This window comes from Brassica rapa, chromosome A03, assembly GCF_000309985.2.
Source record: "Brassica rapa cultivar Chiifu-401-42 chromosome A03, CAAS_Brap_v3.01, whole genome shotgun sequence".
Lineage (NCBI taxonomy): Eukaryota > Viridiplantae > Streptophyta > Magnoliopsida > Brassicales > Brassicaceae > Brassica > Brassica rapa.
The window spans coordinates 18536721-18557462 of NC_024797.2; the positions used below are offsets into that span (position 1 = coordinate 18536721).

The 20742-nt window shown below is 34.2% G+C and overlaps 2 protein-coding genes across 2 annotated transcripts; both read left to right on the forward strand.

The window, feature by feature from the left end:
- The first annotated feature begins 9784 nt into the window (after positions 1 to 9784).
- On the forward strand, positions 9785 to 11006 carry LOC103860178 (transcription factor MYBS3). The gene is made up of 3 exons (XM_033287349.1): positions 9785 to 10112; positions 10154 to 10350; positions 10608 to 11006. Exons 1-3 carry the CDS (start codon positions 9785 to 9787, stop codon positions 11004 to 11006), a joined length of 924 nt encoding a protein of 307 aa, XP_033143240.1.
- Positions 11007 to 11013: 7 nt separating this feature from the next.
- LOC103859666 (histidine-containing phosphotransfer protein 4) lies at positions 11014 to 20633 on the forward strand. Its single transcript, XM_009137235.2, has 6 exons — positions 11014 to 19218; positions 19353 to 19483; positions 19575 to 19643; positions 19914 to 19985; positions 20172 to 20244; positions 20386 to 20633. Exons 1-6 carry the CDS (start codon positions 19174 to 19176, stop codon positions 20431 to 20433), a joined length of 438 nt encoding a protein of 145 aa, XP_009135483.1. The 5' UTR covers positions 11014 to 19173; the 3' UTR covers positions 20434 to 20633.
- The last annotated feature ends 109 nt before the right edge of the window (positions 20634 to 20742 follow it).

The window sequence follows — 20742 nt, forward strand, 5'->3', positions numbered from 1 at the left end:
TTTATAAATATAAATAATGCAATACATTATGTTTAATTATAAATTTGAACTGACTGATAATAATAATTGAACTATATCATTAAATGAAGCATAATAAAATATAAATATTTAATATTTGGTGTTGATGAATAGTATTATATCAAATTTAGTGTAATACTATTTAGTCTACTCCAAATTTGGTGGAATAATATCGTTTTTGGTGTCTTATTAAAAATAAAATCATACTAAATTTAATATTTTGGTGTCTCATGCATAAGAGTTGGCCTTATGTAAGGACGTGAACTGGGAACCCAAACCTCGAAGGAAGAACATGAATATTAATGTGAAAGACGTGTAATTTTTTTTTTTTTGCTAATCGAGTATTCTGACCCCACCGAAGTGGTCTAGACTAGAGACCGAAGTGGTTTAGACTAGAGATCGAAGTGAGCATGAACGCTGCTAGGACGTCACCATGTGGCTTACCGTGTAACGGTCTTCGGTTTCGGATGCTACAGCCCATATATAAATTCCGCAGTGGCCAAGACGTATAACTTAACCCAGTGAATGTTCTCTCCAATCTTAGAAGTTTTTAGAAACTTTCGCCATCAACAAGAAAATTTGTAACAAATAAGAAACAAATTAAATTCGAGTATTTGGCGTTCGGTGTTGACAGAGAGATAAATAACGGTGCTGATCTAATGTGTTTTTCCTTCAATTATATTACTTTTTCTTGTAGCAGAATCAATATAACTAGGACTTAAAAGTAAAAGGTTGAAGTGTTTTATCATTTCTTAGGGATCGTCTATTGGCTATTTTAAATTTTCTAATGATTACTGTAAACGATCATCCTCACTTGCATTTTTCTACTCAATCTGTTTCAAAATAGTTGATGTTTTAGTTAAATACACAAGAATTAAGATATTCATCTTTTATCTAAAAAGTAATATTAAAAATATAATATAAAATAAATTCAACTAATCATCAAAAAATTATAAAATATCATTGGTCATACAATTTTCAATAAAACTAAAATTAATATAAAAGATCAAAACATCATCTATATATTTTGAAACATTAAAAGTTTTTTAAAATATCATTTATTTTGAAACGGAGTGAGTATTATATATTGTTCCACGAAGAGTAATAAACTCAATGTTTGATTTGTGTGGTCACACGCTACCAACCCTCGAAAATGACATCCCCGCCCGCCTCCAGAGTCGTGCTGGAACTGTATGACGGCATCAGCTCTGATGGTCAATTGACGTCATTGTCTCTTTAATTAGTTGCGTATTGTTTTTATAAAAGGCTTCTAAATTCAAATGCATAGTTAAAATTTAATTTCTTAAATAGTAAAAACATAGTCTACAATGATATATATGATCATCCATGTAACCAGAAAAAACTTCTATAAAAAATGAACAAGAAAAATAAAAGATCGTGTGTACGTCGTAAAGCCGTACAGGCATAAAGGGCCAATGCCAAGACATGCAAGCTGTATGGCTCCTTCCTAAAAGCAAAAGAAAGGAGGAAGTAACCTTTCTCACTTTTATCAAACTTTTTCTTTAACTTTCCTCTTCGACTTTTTATGTTTAATATTCAACACAGAGATATGAAAGTCTCTTCTTTGTGTTTCACGAGTTTGAACTTTTAGTCGCAGAACAACAAAATCTGCCACTATTTAAAAGCTATGAGTCAAATAAAAACTTCTTGTTTTTTTTTTGTTTCTTTAAGAAACAAAAAAAATTTGAAAAGCAAGTTTCGCCATGTTATTATCTTATTTATAGGGGTTAGGCATGTTATTTCCCTTAGTTGATACGTAAAAGTTGACGTCATTTTATTTTAGGTTTGTATGATAAAATATAAAATGACGTTATTTTAAATTATTAAAAAGTTTGATTTTACTGCACAAAAACGAAAATTGATGTTAATTATCTCGTGTAATCATATATACTACTTGATAAAACGGGTTTGACAGAAAGTTGAATGTTTGGATTTTCGAAATTTTGTGTTGAGTATGTCTCGTAAACCCTTATACCAGAAGTTCTCATGTAAAAAAAAACATCAAATAAAATTTGAATTGTGTGATCTGGTGAAACATGACGGAGACAACAAGACTAACATCGCTTGATTTGCTTAAAATTATAATTAACGCGCAATAATTTGTTTAGCATTTCTCGAAGAGCATCTAAATAGTATAAGGTTTTGTGAAGTAAGTGCCCTTTTAGGTTTGATTTAGTAGAAGATATGTAAAGTGTAAAGACTTGCTTCAAGTGACTTGTGTGCTTTAATATATAAGGGCGTCTTTTGATTATTATTTTGTATTCGTAATGAGCAAGGAATTATTCTTTTAGTTTCAAAACAAAACTTGTTGTTTTCCAAGTACAAATATACAATGATCATTGTGTTTAACATTTAAAGATAAACCGATATTAATAACCTTTCTTTTCTTTTCTTGACATCTAATAACAGTTCTATTTTAAAGAACATTTTATCAAATCTATTTTACAAATTACGAATTCAAATACGAGAAATTATCACATACAAAAGAAAATATAACACAAACAATGCATCTCCTTTTCTTTCAGTGGAAACTTTAGCTTTTATATTATTAGATGTCCAGCATCGTTAATGATGTTGTTCTTTAGACTATATATATGTGTATGGGTAATCTTCCACTCTTGAAATAGCTTTTGGCTGTGAGTTAGACTCATCACTAATATATATATATATATATACTTATATATCATGTTACGTTATGTTATATTATAGTATGTATGGTCATAATTAAGATAAAGATATACATTTAACACAAAAAGGATTTGTATACACTTGATTGTATGGTTTATGTTGCATCCCGCTTGTGAGACTCGCTAAGTTTCTATCTTGTTTTGGGCCTCAAAGTCTTGTTCTTGGCCAGTTTAATTTGTTTAAAGCTTCAAAGAGAACTTAGAAGATTTCTTCCAAAGCACATTTCTTTCTTATATATTTCTTAATCTACACACTTAGGAAATAAATCCTTTAAGCTCTTAAAACGAACAAGCAAGTAGCTTTCTCCCAGGTATGATGGAAGATCCGACGATATAATGGTACATTGAGAGTCATTACAAGTGCGACCCAAATTTTATGGGCTCAATTGCTACCGTGTTAGTGGGCTTCAATATCTTTTTCGCATCATGTTTGCCTTCGGCCTAATGTTCAAACTCGTTTATTTTTTTTCTTATTGACTAAATTTTTTTTTTTTAATTCGTGAACACAAATGGAGAATTATGATAAGGATAATAATCTATTATTAAAGTTTGCTCGAATCTCCTCAAATCACATTTTGTACCAACTAAAGAAACTAAATATCTATGATAATATATACAAATCATTTACTTCGGTCTAGACCACTTGATCCATCTCATGATATCAAAAACGGGTTACTTCTTAAGTGTGGATAGATCGCTTCACAAGTGGATCAAAAGAAAATGCATTGTTTATTTCGTTATACGTTAAATAATATTATCCTCAAAATCTTAAATCAATCATTTGATTATCTTTGGTTATGAGAACCAGTGAACTTGTCGGTAACATTGCGACTAAAAAAACTTATCTTAAACAAAGAGGAGTATGTATTAAATAGTTTGTTGTTGTCATAAACGAAAATTTCCGGTAAAGATAATATAAAATAAAAGCTTATAAATAGTAAATTTTCAAATACGAATTCAAACGTACGTTCCACCACAATTCTCTCTGGTCTTTCAAATATCTCAAAATACCCAAAACAAAAGTTCCTCATCTCTGTTTTGTGTGGATGACTCGTCGGTGTTCGCATTGTAGCAACAATGGACACAACTCTCGCACGTGTCCGACGCGTGGGAGTGGCACGTGCGGTGGACTCGGAGGATCGTCTTCCTCCGCCGTGAAGCTATTCGGCGTGAGGTTAACGGATGGGTCAATTGTTAAGAAGAGTGCGAGTATGGGTGTGAGCTGAGTTGTCGAGTATCACTATCTCGGTTTGGGCTATCTCTAGTGGGCCGCTGACTAATGTGGTTTGGGGCTTAGTGAAGCAAAGCCACACAACTGAGTCTTGATCAGTTAAAGAGAACGGCATCGTTTTGAGGATCATTGATCATCTTCATAACCTGAGAAGATAAGAAAAGTTTGTTAGACTTTTCTGTTACACGAGATCAGATACAGAGAAAGAGAGAGAGCTACGCGAGAGAGAAGAGACGAAGAAGCGACGGTGAAGGAGCTTACCTGATCTTCTCTCACGACTCTGATTGCCGGTGGTGCATTTTCAGATACAGCGCTTGTTCTCCGGTTACTTCAGTGTCAAGTTAACCTGAAACAAGAATCCGCTGTAAGCTCTTTGTAATCTGTATACTCACATATGATCTAGTGAAAGCTTGAGAGTTTGGATCTCTCCCCAGACAGTAGGCAACGAAGTCTGGGTAAACAATCTTGTGTGTTTGATCTATTTGCAACAAAAGAATCCGATCTAAGCTAATCAACAATCAACTAAAGAATCTAATCGAGTGATAACTAAGACTGAATCTGCGATATTGATTCTTGACAAGTGGTATCAGAGCGCTGGTTTAAGTGCAGGAGGTTAAGATCAGGTTGCGGTAAAGCGATCTAAGGCATTGACGATCTACTGTTGTTGTTGAGGTGCTGCTACTGCGAACATATCTCCATGGAAGCGGTTAAGAAGTTTGAGATGGAGAAGTTCGATGGCAGGGGGGATTTTGGTCTCTGGAAGTTCAAGATGAAGATGCAACTTGAACTACAAGGACTAGGCTATGTCCTTGAAGGGGATACTGGTTCTGAATCATCAGATGGAGATGATAAAGAGTTGAAACCAGTAAAGCAAGATGAGAAAGATCCTAAGGCTAAGGAGAAGGACACTAGAGCAAGAAACCTCATATGTGCTAGTCTTTCTAATATAGTCCTAAGGAAAGTCATGCGGGAGCAGACTGCTATGGGAGTATGGAAAGCTCTCGAGGCTGACTACCAGACGAAGACACTCCCAAATCGAATCTACCTCAAGCAAAGCTTTGCAAGCTTCAAGATGCAAGAAACTAAAAGCATTGAAGAAAACATGGACTCTTTCCTAAAGCTGATCGATGACCTGGCCAGTCTAAGCATTACCGTATCAGATGAAGATCAAGCCATTCAGATACTGACAAGTCTCCCATCTCAGTATGATGCATTGGTCCACACACTGAAGTATGGATCTGGTAAAGATACACTGACGGTCAAAGAAGTGACTTTGGCCGCTTATGCCAAAGAAGCAGAGTTAAGGGAAAAAGGCATGCTTGGAAAGAGCAAATCGGAAGGTGAAGGCTTATTTGCTGACAGAGGTAGACAAAGTAAGCGTCAAGGAAGCTCAACTTATCGAAATAGAAGTAAGAGCAATGGAAGCAGGTCAAAGAAGAATCAGGAAAAGCCTAAAGCACGTGAGTGTTGGTCCTGCGGTAAAGAAGGACATTATAAAAGGGACTGCCCAGAGAGAAAAGAAAACTATCAGAAGACTCAAGCAGCAAATGTGGTACAATCCAGAGAACCAATGATACTTACTGCTAGCGTTCATGACACAAGACATGAATGGGTTCTAGACTCTGGATGCACGTTCCATATCACTCCTGATAAAGGTGCGCTGTTTGATTTTGAGGAAATAGATGGAGGCAAAGTCTTAATGGGAAACAACACTCACAGTGAGGTAAAAGGTATGGGAAAATTAAAGATCCTAAATCCTGACAAGACTGAAGTCATCCTAACAAATGTGAGGTATATGCCCTCAATGGGGAGAAATCTTATATCTTACGGTCAGTTGGAAAAGAATGGCTGTAACTATGAAGGATCTGATTTTCGAGTGACGTTCTACAAAGGAGGAAAGAAAGTATTGTCTGGTAAATACAAGGAAGGGTTGTACTATCTTGAAGGGTCAGTTGAAAAAGGAGTTGTAGCTGTTGCAAGACCAGAGGTTGACAAAGCTCAGAGATGGCATTCTCGCCTAGGACACATGGGTTTAAAGTGTATGAACATCCTAGTAAAGGAAGGCTACTTAGATGGAAACGAAGTTCAAACACTAAACTTCTGTGAAGAGTGTGTTCTGGGGAAGTCTCAAAAACAGAGTTTCAAATCCGGGAAACATACATCTAAAGGAATACTTGAGTACATTCATTCTGATTTATGGGGCTCTCCTGGAGTTGAAGAAAGCTTAGCTGGCTGCAAATACTTCATCACGTTTATCGATGATTTCTCGAGAAAGGTCTGGATAAAATTTCTGAGAACCAAGGATGAAGCCTTCTCAAGTTTCAGAGAATGGAAGCAGCTAGTTGAAACTCAAACAGGAAAGAAGGTTAAGTGCTTACGAACAGATAACGGTCTTGAGTTCTGTAACAAGGCTTTTGATGGTCTATGTAAAGAAGCTGGGATTAAGAGGCACAAGACGTGTTCTTATACTCCCCAACAGAATGGTGTATCAGAAAGGATGAATTTAACAATAATGAACAAGGTAAGGTGCATGTTAGCAGAAACGGGGTTTGGGAAACAGTTTTGGGCAGAAGCAGCTTCAACTGCGGTATATTTGATCAACAGGTCACCAACTTCGTCTCTAAACTTCAAAATTCCTGAAGAGCTCTGGTCAGGGAAGAAAGTCAGTCTGGATCATCTAAGACGTTTTGGAAGCGTTGCTTATGTGCACACTAGGCAGGATAAAGTAAGCCCTAGAGCTGAGAAAGGTTATTTCATGGGTTACCCTGAAGGTACAAAAGGGTATAGAGTATGGATGCCAACTCAAGGAAAATGCACTGTGAGCAGAGACGTAGTTTTCCACGAGGAACTAGTGTTCAAAGATACTATGGAAGAAAGCTCTAACAAGAAAGGAAGCTCCAAAAGAGTCAGCTTTAATTTCGACAAGGTTCAACGGATTACTGATGTAGGTGGAGCTGATACAGAATCAGAAGAAGATTCGTCTAAATCAGAGTCTTCATCAGAATCAGAGTCTGAAGTTGAAGCAGAATCAGTTGAGGAAAAATCCGAAGGCTCAGGTTCACCTGAATCACTGAGTGACTATGTACTCGCTAGAGACAGAGGGAAAAGACAGTTAAGGAAACCAGCTATGTTTGAAAGCGGTGATTTCGTTGCTTATGCTCTCGTATGTGCTCAAGACATGGAAATACAAGAACCAAGAACAGTAGCAGAAGCTAAGAAGAGCAAATACTGGAAGGAGTGGAAGAAAGCAATGGAAGAAGAGATAAAGTCTCTGTCTAAGAATGAAACTTGGAGACTAGTTCAGAAGCCGAGCAAAAAGAGAATAGTTGGATGTAAGTGGATTTTCAAGTTCAAAGAAGGAATCCCTGGAGTTGAACCTCCAAGGTTTAAAGCGAGATTGGTAGCTCAAGGCTTCACTCAAGTTGAAGGGATAGACTACAATGAGATCTTTTCTCCCGTGGTTAAGCACGTGTCTATCAGATTGTTGCTATCTATCGTGGTAAACTTTGATCTAGAACTTGAACAACTTGATGTAAAGACAGCTTTTCTCTATGGAACTCTAGACGAAGAAATCTACATGAACCAACCAGAATGCTTTGTCAATAAGGGGGATGAATCAAAGGTGTGCTTGCTGCAGAAATCGTTGTACGGACTTAAACAGTCACCTAGGCAGTGGAACCATAGATTCGATGAGTTTATGAAAAAGCAGGGGTTTGTTCAGAGTGAAAACGATCAGTGTGTTTACTTCAAGGGAAATGAGCTAAAGGAGAGAGTGTATCTACTTCTGTATGTTGATGACATGCTAGTCGCAGCTAAAGATATGAGCAAAATTCAGAAACTGAAAGACAGTTTGAAGACAGAGTTTGAAATGAAGGATTTGGGAAAGGCAACTCGCATTTTGGGAATGGATATAATGCGAGACAGAAAACTAGGAATACTGAAGTTGTCTCAGGAGAAATACCTAAGACAGGTTATAAGAAACTTCAATATGGAAGGAGCAAAAGCGGTGGTTACCCCTACGAGTTCTCAGTTTAAATTGAAGAAACTAACAGAGAAGGAACAGAAAGCAGAAGCTGAGTACATGGATAAGATACCCTATTCTAGTGCTGTTGGAAGCCTAATGTACGCTATGATAGGTTCTCGACCAGATTTGGGATATGCTATCTGTCTGATCAGCAGATACATGGCTCAACCAGGACGAGGTCACTGGGAGGCAGTTAAATGGGTTTTCAAGTATCTGACAGGGGCACTGGATATCAGTTTAACGTTTACCAAACAAGATCAGTTTGACATAGTAGGGTACAGTGACTCAGACTATTCTGCTGACTTGGATGGTAGAAGGTCAGTCTCAGCGTATGTGTTTCAAGTAGGGGGGAATACTGTAAGTTGGAGATCAACACTTCAGTCTGTGGTAGCATTATCAACCACAGAAGCTGAGTATATGGCTCTAACGGAAGCAGCTAAGGAAGGGAAGTGGCTTTTAAAGATCTGTGATGAATTGGGGTTTAAGTTCAGCAGCTTTAAGTTGTTTTGTGACTCACAGAGTGCAGTATGCTTAGCTAAGAATGCAGTCTACCATTTTCGAACTAAGCATATGGATACTAAGTACAATTTCATCCGAGACAAGGTCCGCGAAGGTTTAGTTGATCTACAGAAAGTTCACACTACCCTAAATGCTTCAGATTTTCTGACTAAGAGTTTACCTGGAAATGCTTTCGAGCGATGTCTGGGCCAACTCAAGTTGGTGGCTTAATCCAAGCTGGTGGAGCTCCTTGAGGGTCAAGTCGATTAGATACCTCGGAAGAAGGAGCATAATAAAACGAGTCAGCTAACAGGTATATGTAAGCTTGATTCAACGTCTAAAGGATTAGACAGTCATTTCGACAAGGTTTCAGAACTGGTTAAAGTCTGAAGGTTACTCAAGCACTGTGACGAAGAGGAAAACACTTACGTGGATGTATAATGAGAATCGGTTGAGGCTCTCGGTCTTCGGATTATAGAAATTCAGAGGAAGTACTGCGTCAGGAGAAGTTTTCTGATTCGGGTTGATGAGGTCAGTCATCTATGGTTGAGTGAATCAGGGTGTATGATACGACAGATGAATGAAGAGGTGGAGTTGATGAAACAGCGATAACTACAGTAGTGATCAATTGAGCTTGAAGGTTGATTCAAGAAAGTTCTGAGGAGATATGTTCGACAGAGAAAGAGAAGTGTTACCGACAAAGGTGGAGATTGTGAGCTGAGTTGTCGAGTATCACTATCTCGGTTTGGGCTATCTCTAGTGGGCCGCTGACTAATGTGGTTTGGGGCTTAGTGAAGCAAAGCCACACAACTGAGTCTTGATCAGTTAAAGAGAACGGCATCGTTTTGAGGATCATTGATCATCTTCATAACCTGAGAAGATAAGAAAAGTTTGTTAGACTTTTCTGTTACACGAGATCAGATACAGAGAAAGAGAGAGAGCTACGCGAGAGAGAAGAGACGAAGAAGCGACGGTGAAGGAGCTTACCTGATCTTCTCTCACGACTCTGATTGCCGGTGGTGCATTTTCAGATACAGCGCTTGTTCTCCGGTTACTTCAGTGTCAAGTTAACCTGAAACAAGAATCCGCTGTAAGCTCTTTGTAATCTGTATACTCACATATGATCTAGTGAAAGCTTGAGAGTTTGGATCTCTCCCCAGACAGTAGGCAACGAAGTCTGGGTAAACAATCTTGTGTGTTTGATCTATTTGCAACAAAAGAATCCGATCTAAGCTAATCAACAATCAACTAAAGAATCTAATCGAGTGATAACTAAGACTGAATCTGCGATATTGATTCTTGACAATGGGTAATCTCTCTGCATTGGCCGAGCACCACCGTGTGTCTCCGTCGTTTCCTTTAGCGACGGGCAATCACAGCGACTCGCCGTTATCGGATCACGCGCGGTACTCGAATCAAGATAACGAAGAGTACTTATCAGATGAACCAGCTCGTGGTTTCGGGCCTATCCACCGTCGTGTGGAGAGGAAGAGAGGTATCGTTTTACTACTGAAATTGATTGTGTCGTACCACCGGTTTAGTGAAGTTGTTTGTGGGAAAGCATCATCTCATTTTGTGTACCATGTTGTTGAGCATGGAGTCTATGGTTATGTGTGCTTAAGCGTTATTGAATGTGATGTGATGTAATTTGACATGTTTAAGTGGGGTTTACAGGTGTTCCTTGGACCGAGGAGGAGCACAGACTATTCTTAGTGGGTCTTCGGAAGCTAGGTAAAGGAGATTGGCGTGGTATATCAAGAAACTATGTAATGTCAAGAACTCCTACGCAAGTGGCTAGCCATGCTCAAAAGTATTTCATCCGCCATACTTGTTCCAGCCGCAGGAAAAGACGTTCTAGCTTATTTGACATGGTTAGTTAGCATCATCTCTTAGTGATAAAGGGCCGGGCCTGAGATCTATGGGCATGAAACAATTACGGTATAAAAGCTGGATCATGATCCATGCATATATATGTTGTAGATAGTTTGGGACCGGAAGACCTATATATATATATATATTAAACATTTAAAACTTGGGAGCTAAGACGAATGTTTTATCCGGCTGGAAAAGAGCGATGGAAATGCTTGGTAACTTGTATTGACTATCTCCTCTGTTCTGCTTTCTTTAGGTAACGGATTCATCACCAACACAGGAAGACACTTCCTCTCCAAGCAAGGAGCTCAAAAACAAAACCTACCTTCCTTCACTAGAGCTCTCACTCAATAATACTACAGAATCTGAAGTGGTCACAACCACGGCGCCACCACAGGGGGAACTTGAGGAAGCCATAGAACCATCAAACGGTCTTTCAACAATGCTAGTACCAAGCGGTTACTTTCCTCCTTGTTTCCCAGTCACTTGCACGATTTGGCTCCCTGCGAGTTCCACTTCACTTCAAGGAACAGAGCATTCCTTGGAAGCTGAGACTTCTTCTCAGCAGCACCATGTCCTAAAACCAAAACCTGGATTTGCTAAAGAACGTGTGAACATGGACAAGATGGCCGGTATGTCTCAGGTTAGCATATGAATGACTACAAGACATGAAAACGAGACTTCCAACTCTCCATGCCCGCTATCTCTAAGGCTTATAGGAGAGCCCTCAAGGCCATCTGCGTTTTACTCAAATGGCTCGGTTAATAGTTCGGATTTGAGTAAAGGCAACAGTGCGATTCAGGCCATCTGAAAATTCTTGTTGGTTCTAGGAGGAAACAAACCAAGACATAAGCCATTAGAGTTCAGCGTACTTACAAAGAAAGAACATATCAAACTGTAACATTAGAGTTACCATTCACCAAATAGTCACACAGCATCACGTCATACTTGCATAAGATAACCGCACGTTATAATACTCCTCTTTTTAATGTCTCTTCATGTTTATTTATTTATTTAGAGATTCGACAATAAGAAATGTTACAAATCAAATATTAAATGTTTTCCGTACAACTAGTTCTACTGTTGAATGTTCTAGTCGAACATTAAAATGGATATAAGGGAAATAGAATTAAGAAAATAAAAGAGAAGAGTATTGGTTCTTTGGTGTGGAGCTGCTTTCAATAATGGCAAAGCCAAAAATCAAATCAAGAATGAATAGGAGATAGAAAGAGAATCAATGCTGCTTGAGAATAATTTCACACAAAAAAAAAGTCGAATTTAATTTGTAAATGATTGCAATTCTGCCCCCAATAATATTCCAAACAAGTCACTCTCTAATTCTAAAATAGTAAAATTGTGCCAACATTTCTCTAAATGTGTATTCACACTCTTTTAACTATGTTCCTTTCTTGTGCTTCAATGCCTCTATCGTTTCTCGAACGACCAGTACATAGTTTATATTCGTTTTCCCTTTTTAATAAGTTGATGTTCTTAATGGATCCAACCTATAGTAATCACGGGTGTGTCGTCAATTATATATGTAGAAGCGTTTGATGCTGCACGAGCACATGCCACTACAGTCATATGCTGTGCAAACCCTTATGTCTATGCGACTCAACAAACTGTGTTCTTTCAACCAAAAAAAAAAAAAAATCAACAAGCAATATAAGCAAAACATCAAATCACACTAAGCGACAACACAAATCTTATTAAGAACAATACATCGTTAGATGCATATATGAGTCCGTCACCTCTTTGAAGGTACTTTTGGTTTAGTTGGATCTCCTCTTTCGAACCATAATTAATAGATGCATTCATGAGTTCATGTTAATTAAGTACTAAATTATGCAAGTATATATGCTATCCAAGAATAAAACTGCATATGATATCAACGGCATAACAATATTGGGGGATATCAAGAACAAGAAGGAAACACTATTTTTTAAAATGCCGAGCTTTTAGGAATGATTGTAGCCTCTAATTATATGCCGGCCGACTCTGGTAACTAACACAGTAGTCAAACTTCCGATAGCACTTTAATTATCGCAGTGACCATCTTGTTCGCACCATTTACATTTATACTTAGTGATTGTTTTGCTTTAACTTTCAACTTGGGCAAAAAACATGAATCTGATCCGTAAAAATAGTACTGAAACCGAAACTGGTTAAATATCCGAATGGGTTCAAAAATTTAGTATCAATAAAACCGGAACTGAATCTAATCCGAACTAAAATATTTGAAGTATCATAATATATCTGAATCAGATTTATATACTTAAATATATATAAGTTATGTTAGATTTAATATCCAAAAACTATTCAGAATATATAAAATATTTTTAAATTGTCCAAAATATTTGAAAATATATACTAATGGTGAATAGTAAATATCTAAAATTGTTACACAATACTCAAAACACCAAAAATACTTAAAATATCTAATGATTCTCGATCCAAATATTCAATCCAAACCAAATTTTATATGAAACTTAGGTATTTATGTTATATTTTATTTTATTTTTAAGTATTGAGAAATTTAAAGTACATATAAATTTTAAATTTTAAAAAATAATTTAAATGGGTTATCCGAACCCAAACCAAACTTCCAAAAATCTGAACCGAATCCGAACCAAAATTTATAAATACTCATAAGACTAGAATTTTTAACTCCAAAAACTTAAAATCTAGATAGACTCGAACCAAACCCGAATGTCCACCCCAACTTTCAACCACGAGATCTACTCATAATTGGAGAGCAGTATGTTTATTTGGGATAAGTAAATGAAATTAGCTATTTCATAGTTATGTCGGAAGTCGGTCCCCTATGATTTAACCTAAACTCGACTCTTTTTATTTTACTTTTATGATTATGATTAGTCGTTATCGGATGATTTATTTGGTTTAAATAATTTATGTGATTATAGCTTTTCGGATTGGGGGGAATAATGTTCATAATGATCGGGGGTGTAATTATTCATGAAAGTGATGGAGGATAAAAAAATAATAGCATATACTTTATATCTAAGAGCGTGATAGATGATTGAAGTTACCGGTTTCATATAATGTGATTTTTTTGAATTTGTATTGCTGAGAAGAAACTTTAATAGAGTAATCAGCAAGAAAAATCTGCTTCCGTGTCGACATTCGATTTTGAAACTAGTCATCTTCAGTCAAGTCAACATTGTTGTGCACTTTATAAAGTACTTAGTTTAAATTAGGTGCTAATAGCTACTTACTATGATTTTAGTAGCAAAAATTTCGCATCATGTAGATCCAACAAAAAATCTTAATACAACTTTCCAGAGAATATCTATAGTCTTAAAAATCTATTAAAACATCTATTAATCTTTTAATCATATAAAACTAACGGTGGAACTAGCTAGACTTCTAAAACATTACAAGGCTGATTTTTGTCTTATTCATATGTTAAGTTACATTCCTTCCATTTTTTTCCCCAAAAGTGCCATTTAACCTTTTTGTTTGTAAGAAGTATCGTTTTATATTTTGATGTAAATATTGAATAAAAATAATTTAATACTAATTTTATTTATATATTAATTATAAATAAATTTATTTATTACATTTATTAAAAAATATTTGAAATTGTATTGTTTTTCAAAATGTACAAAAGGAGAAAGTATCACCAATCTAGTTTAAATTGTCTATTGATTTTCTAATAGTACATGAAAATTAAATTCTACATATCATCTCCTGACCAGTTAAAATTAGAGAGCCTTACAACTTATAAATATACAAAAGGGTAATCAGTTTTAAGAAAATTTAAATAAAGGGAGTATGTTATAGAAATTTATCATGCTAATGATTGAATAGTTTTTGGCAGTGTTTCAAAAAAAATAGTTTTTTTTTGGCATGATTTTTCTCATTTTTTTTTTTTTTGAAAAAATGATTTTTCTCATTTTTGTTGATACTATTCAATAGTGTAATTTCTGCTACAGTGAAGGTCGGAATTAAGGAGAATAATCGAGATGAGACAGCAAGCAATAATAAAACTTATATTCTAAACCCACTTACACCCACAGTATGTACTAGACAAGTCTTTATTTGAGATTGGTTTTTGGTGGGCGGAAGAATAATTAAAGTTGGGAGTATATGATCAATCTCTCTCTTCTGTAATTCGATGTCACGATGCTTGTCTGAGAGCGTAAGAGACAGAGAGAGAAGGAACAATTATGCTGTAATGATAAAAAGATCGTATGTGTCTTTGTGTCAATCATTTAGATCACACTTGCAATGTGCTCTGCTTTTGGTTCAGTTTTTTTTTCCTTTTTAGATACGTGTTCCTAATTTCCAATAACAGAAATTTATGGTTTATTGTTATTTTATTTTTCGTTGGCCATATGTATCTTATTCTCTCTTTTTTGTCACCTATTTCATAATATTCATATCCTCCATTAACTTGTAACTTTTATAATACTAGTATTGATCCCATGCTTCGCATGAGAATAATTTTACTTGCAAATAAAACATATTTCAGTTAACTAAATTGTTTTACTACTTAATGTATGTTGAATATATATATATATATATTTTTTTTTTTTTATTGACATGTTAATTTGACATCATCATAGTAAAAGACTTATATACATTTTAGTTAGAAAAAAAAAGTATTACAAATATTAATGGACAGCCACCCATCATTTTGATGAAGGCATGAGCATAATGATTTTTCATGTTTCAATTTCTTTTAACCAAAATTATATATGTAAAGTATACATACAAAGAAGAAGAACAAAAAAGTATACCCACGAAGAGAAATTACCTTTTATCAAAAACCCTTCTTCTGATTTTACAAATGCTTGCATGCATTTGTGATTGACTTCTATCTTCCTGCTCTTTCTTTCTTTCTCTTTTTTAAGTCTCTTTGCTCAAGTCGAGTTTTCAGCTCATGAAATTCACCATGACCTTAAGTTCTCAAACTTTTATAGTTCTAAACGGGTTCCAACGAAGCAAGGTCGTGCTCCGCCGTAGTAACAACTGAGAACTATAGGTTGTTGAGATCCATACTTAGAAATTGATATGAGCACTGGATACATTCAATATGATCCTAATTATGAATTAAGATTTTGAAATTGAAGAAGGAGAATATATAGGTCTTTCATAATCTGTTTTTTTATATATCGGAGGTAGGTTTCCCTGACATTTTTTATCTAATATAAGAGAAATTTGAGAGATATAAGAGAATTGGCAAAGAAAGATCATGGGCAAAAAAAATTGGTGGGTAGTTTTTAGTGGGTAGTTTTTAGTGATTGGTAAAACGGAATTTTTTTTCTTCCAAGCATTATCTTGTTTTAATTTTTTTTTTTTAAATTCCACTTGTCAGAATTTGATTCGTCAAGCGACTTACGTTTTATTATATAAGGGATTAGAAAAATTAATTAGAAGTATGATCCGCACGCGTCCGCACAAGCACTGACCCTTCCTCAACACACTCTCACTTGCACACACCTTCAAAGTTTTTGTTGTTAGATAGATTTTAACCAGTTCATGTTGTTAAATTAATGGTTGAGGATTCGTTCTTTTAGTTGGCGATTATGGTTTAATCTGTGATTTAATTATGACTAGTCATTTGTAGACATCCTAAGTAGCAAAAAACAATCGAAATTTCCACATTCCTAGCTAGGAATTAGTCTAGGTTTTGGTGTAGGACTATTCCGACTAATAAAAAAATGAAGTATACAAATTTCATATTCAAATTTAGACTATGCTTTCAAGGTTTTGTTAATAATTTTCAGTGTTTAATATAGGAGTTGAAACTATGATGTATTAAATAAACTTTATTGATAACTTGATTTTTTTTTGTCAATAACAAGATCTTTATATAATAAAATTGTATTTAGTTATGGATGTGAAGGTTAACGTTAAGTATTCTGATTACTCTGAAAAATAGTAACTATAACTGGATTTCAAGTTCAAAAGTTCTCCCACTTTGTATACAACATTGTGGTGTGTATTATATGTAAAATAGTTTAAGAGAATTTCTTTAATTTTTTTTTTTATAAAAAGAGAATTTATTTAATTATTTATAACATCAAGATACATTTGTTTTGGTTATTTGTTTAGAGAAGATTTCAATGTTTAAGCGTGTTTGAGTTTGAGTAGTTAAATGATGAATGATCTATCTGCGATATTATGTGAATGAGATCAAAACACATGAAAATATTATATGGTGATTACATGATTAGTAACCAAATATTTTGAGCCTCCGAAAATTAACGTACCACCTGTCATACAAAATATGATCCACAAACCGAGTGAGCGGACATAAAAAACCCATTAGCAAGCGGTCGAAGCATTACAAGTGGTATAAGAACTAAAACAAGATGAGTAAAGGGTCTTATGTGGGCTTACACTAACATGAATTACGTTCCTGGGACACAACGAAGATGTTGCGTTCTGTAAGAATGGTAATTATATTGTAACATCTCAGCTTGTGATATATGTGAAATGGTTTTTGAATTGATTTGTCTATCTATGTCACGAGAGTCTATTTATCTTTCAGCTATTTATCCAGAGAAAACTTTAAACTAAATGTGATTGAGATTGAGTAGTCAAACGATGGATGACTTATTGAGAAGTAATTCACCAATGTTGTGCGAGTGAAACCAAAGCACAAAAATATTATGAAGTGATTAAAAAGTCAGTAGACAAATGTTTTGAACCTCCAAAAACTAAGGCACCATTTATTATATGGAATGAAACCAAATGAATTGCATGGAAAAATTAATCATAGACGGTAGGAACGTTACATATTATTATATTATATGTGCACCCAACTGAAATCAACCTCTTATTTTGATAAACATAAATATAACTAGTAGTTCAAAACACGTTTTTGGTAATTCAGTATTGTGTTCGTTGCGATTGATAACTTTCTTCCTAATTAACTAAATGAATTTATCTCATAATTATTGTTTCAGAACTAAATTTATCCGACTAATGTGGTGGAAAAATCAAACTCGCAAAAACATCTGTACAATAAAGTGGCTATTTTATTTAAGTGTTTAATAAAATAATTTGACAATTAATTCATGTTCTAGAACTTCTTTAAACTAACATTCTCGTTGATTAATACAATCATAATATTTTATAAATTAGAAATTACAATAATTATTTGACATGTTTAATTAACTCGTTTTTGTCTCTCAACAATTTTGGTGTTGCCGTTAATTAGAGAAAGTATTTAACTTTCACACACATATCAGTTGCTTCTCACATTTGGATGTTTTGGAGTTTAGTACGCTAATACTATGATAGATAAAGTTTTTTTCCTATTTAGTCATATAAGTGTTTTGTAAGTCATATAAGTGATGTATATATCTTTGTTACTTTCAGTAATCATGTGATTAAACGCTCAGTTTTAATGAGAGTGCTTGTTTGTGAGAATCAAAGCCATTCAAGAATGTATAAAAAAATGCTAGTAAGGAAAATTGTGTAGAAACATGTATAAAATATTCAGTAATTAATTAATCAATACGGATATGGTCATTGTTAAGAATATATTTCTCTTGAATTGTATACTCTTTAAAATTATAAAAAAAAAAATCAAATACATTTTATTAGTATATATTTTGCCCCCATTCCCAAAGATGTGTTTCGTATAGTGCAACGATTAGTTTTTAGGGCATCTCAAACCACAAACACTATTTTAGTGTTAAAATCACACTATTTTAGTGTAATTTCAATACTAAAACCAAAGTCTTCTCCAACCATAACACTAAACTTCACACTAAAACTATTTTATAATATTATATGTATTAAGTTTTTTATTTATCATTTATTTAATTGTATGTTTTAGTAATAAAATAAGTAAATAGTATTTTAGTGGGATGAATAGTGTTTTAGTGTAGTGAATAGTATCACACCAAATTTGATGTCAAATTTTAGTGATGTGATTTTTACAGTTCCATTGAAAATAATTTGATGCAAAAATCACACTAAAATAGTGTTTTGCAGTTCCATTGGAGCTGGCCTTAGGTTATAAATTCGAAATTTACCTGTTTATGATGTACCTAATTAAATAATATATTATATTTATTCGCCATTCATGAGATCCTTTGATTAATTTATTAATTTAGAAGCAATAGATCGATCAACTACAGTAGTATTCATTTTTCATAAAAGGACACGTAATTAAGTGAACAATCTTTTTTGCCGTCATTAACTGAACAATCTACTTTAATAATTCTCTAATATATTGAAATCGACTTATCATAAACTTAAACTTAGACACTACTATACATACCATTTGACTCTACGAGCAATATATTACTCTATTTGTTTCACAGTGTTATTTTATATTTGTATATATAAATTAAGAAAGAATTAATTTTATATATTTTTAAATAAATATTATTATTTATACATCTAACCATATTTTAATATGTAAAAAATAAACTGGAAAATATAAGTCAATTATTATGTATTTTCCTTTACATCGCCACTATACAAAACTGAAGGAGTATTAAATAAAGTAGATTATATCGAAAATGCATCCATTTCTCACCGAAATAAGCTGATAATAACGAATACATCAATTGTGTGCGCGTCGTAGAATACGTACAATCCATGTCCCTTACGTTGCAGGTTCCCATCATTTATATAAATATTCTCTTCTTTTCTGCTTTCACCTTTTTATGTAATATGAAATTAATAATTAATATTATATTCTTCCCCTATATATATCTCAGATGTCCACCGTTTCAGTATAGCACCGCCACTAGAATTACCTAACATAGAAAAAAAGGAATTAGAAGATTGGTATACTCACTTGTTGCTAAATTTTCACAAAAATTCAAACAAAAATGCAGAGGCAAGTGGCACTCATTAAGCAGTCCCTCTTTGATCAGGTACAATGTTTATTCCTTTTATTGTGAACATATGAATTTCTTTTTTAGTGTTAGTGTAGTATTTATATTAGTACCAGTTGTGAATTTCTTCAAAGAAAATAATAATTAAAACTCAAATGGAAAAATACATGCAGGGATATCTCGATGAACAATTCATAGAGTTAGAAGAGCTCCAAGATGATGCAAACCCTAATTTTGTTGAAGAAGTTGCAACATTATACTTCAAAGATTCAGCTCGATTAATCAGTAACATTGAGCAAGCTTTGTGAGTAACTTTAATTTTCATATTTATTTTTTCTATTTTTGAACAAGACTTTGAGTTTTCTAATGTACACAAATTACTTTTAACAATGCAGGGAAAGAGGATCATTTGATTTCAATCGGCTAGATAATTACATGCATCAGTTTAAGGGCAGCAGCACAAGGTATAAAATTTCCCCTGAACTTTGATAAATTTACATATAGAAATGCGACTACTTGAGTACTTAGTATGTGTTTAAGTCAAAAATAACACAAGCACATTTAAATTACTTCCATATTCGATCAAGAATATTAATTACTTCCACTCTGATTCATGATTTAATGATATTTACTAGACTTAACATAAATATGTTTATTATAGTTTTATATAATAATAAATAGTAGCATTTGTTAAAACGTAATTAGTAATGACATAATGTGCTTTTTTCTTGTAGCATCGGTGCGAGTAAGGTGAAAACTGAATGCACTATGTTTAGGGAATACTGCAGAGTTGGAAATGCTGAAGGGTACTTTCCCTTTACACCTTCTTGCTTCTGTTTTAACGGAATATAAATTCACCGGGTGAAAATTAACAAGAAAAGTATGGAGTTAAAATTGCAGCAATATCCGTTGAACCTTGAACTTTTCTGCTTTATTTAATTTTCAATGCCCTAAATAGTTTTCTCACTATTCCGTACTTGCGACGAGTGCAGATGTTTGAGGACTTTCAAGCAACTGAAGAAAGAGCACGCAACGTTGAGAAAGAAGCTTGAACAATATTTCCAGGCAAGCAAATAATTAACTATGCTTAATGAATCACAAATTATGTGATGATTACTTTTTTATCATAGTAACTGTTTAGTTATTAAGTTTCAAAAAAAAAAAACTGTTTAGTTACGTACCTGAATTAGATTTTGTAATGAACAGTTGGCAAGACAGGCGGGGCCCAAGGAGACTGCACGTAGGCCCAAGTAATACAGGGACAGATCAATGAGGAATCGTCGGCGAATTTTGTAGTAGAAAATGCTATAAAAAAATAGTTCCTCAATGTATGTAATAAAGAAGATCTTGGATTTTTAATATTATGCATGTTAATAAACGGTCCAAATTTCTCTCATGTTTTTCCTTATATGGCTAATATTCTCCATAGATATTATTTTATTTGCGATTGGCCTCTTATTCGTAACATTTTAGCTTTTCTCATTAATGACGGTATACAAACAAAAATAAACATGCCTTTATGAATTCGCCTTTAAGTCTTTAACCATGAATTATTATGTAGGC

What these genes read in the sequence shown, in the direction of transcription:
- LOC103860178 (XM_033287349.1), top strand. Translation starts at nt 9,785, where the DNA reads ATGGGTAATCTCTCTGCATTGGCCGAGCACCACCGTGTGTCTCCGTCG. An exon ending in GTGCTTAAGCGTTATTGAAT is followed by an intron (nt 10,113 to 10,153) that starts GTGATGTGATGT and finishes TGGGGTTTACAG; the next exon opens with GTGTTCCTTGGACCGAGGAG. An exon ending in GTTCTAGCTTATTTGACATG is followed by an intron (nt 10,351 to 10,607) that starts GTTAGTTAGCAT and finishes TGCTTTCTTTAG; the next exon opens with GTAACGGATTCATCACCAAC.
- LOC103859666 (XM_009137235.2), top strand. Translation starts at nt 19,174, where the DNA reads ATGCAGAGGCAAGTGGCACTCATTAAGCAGTCCCTCTTTGATCAG. An exon ending in AGCAGTCCCTCTTTGATCAG is followed by an intron (nt 19,219 to 19,352) that starts GTACAATGTTTA and finishes AAATACATGCAG; the next exon opens with GGATATCTCGATGAACAATT. An exon ending in TTTAAGGGCAGCAGCACAAG is followed by an intron (nt 19,644 to 19,913) that starts GTATAAAATTTC and finishes TTTTTCTTGTAG; the next exon opens with CATCGGTGCGAGTAAGGTGA.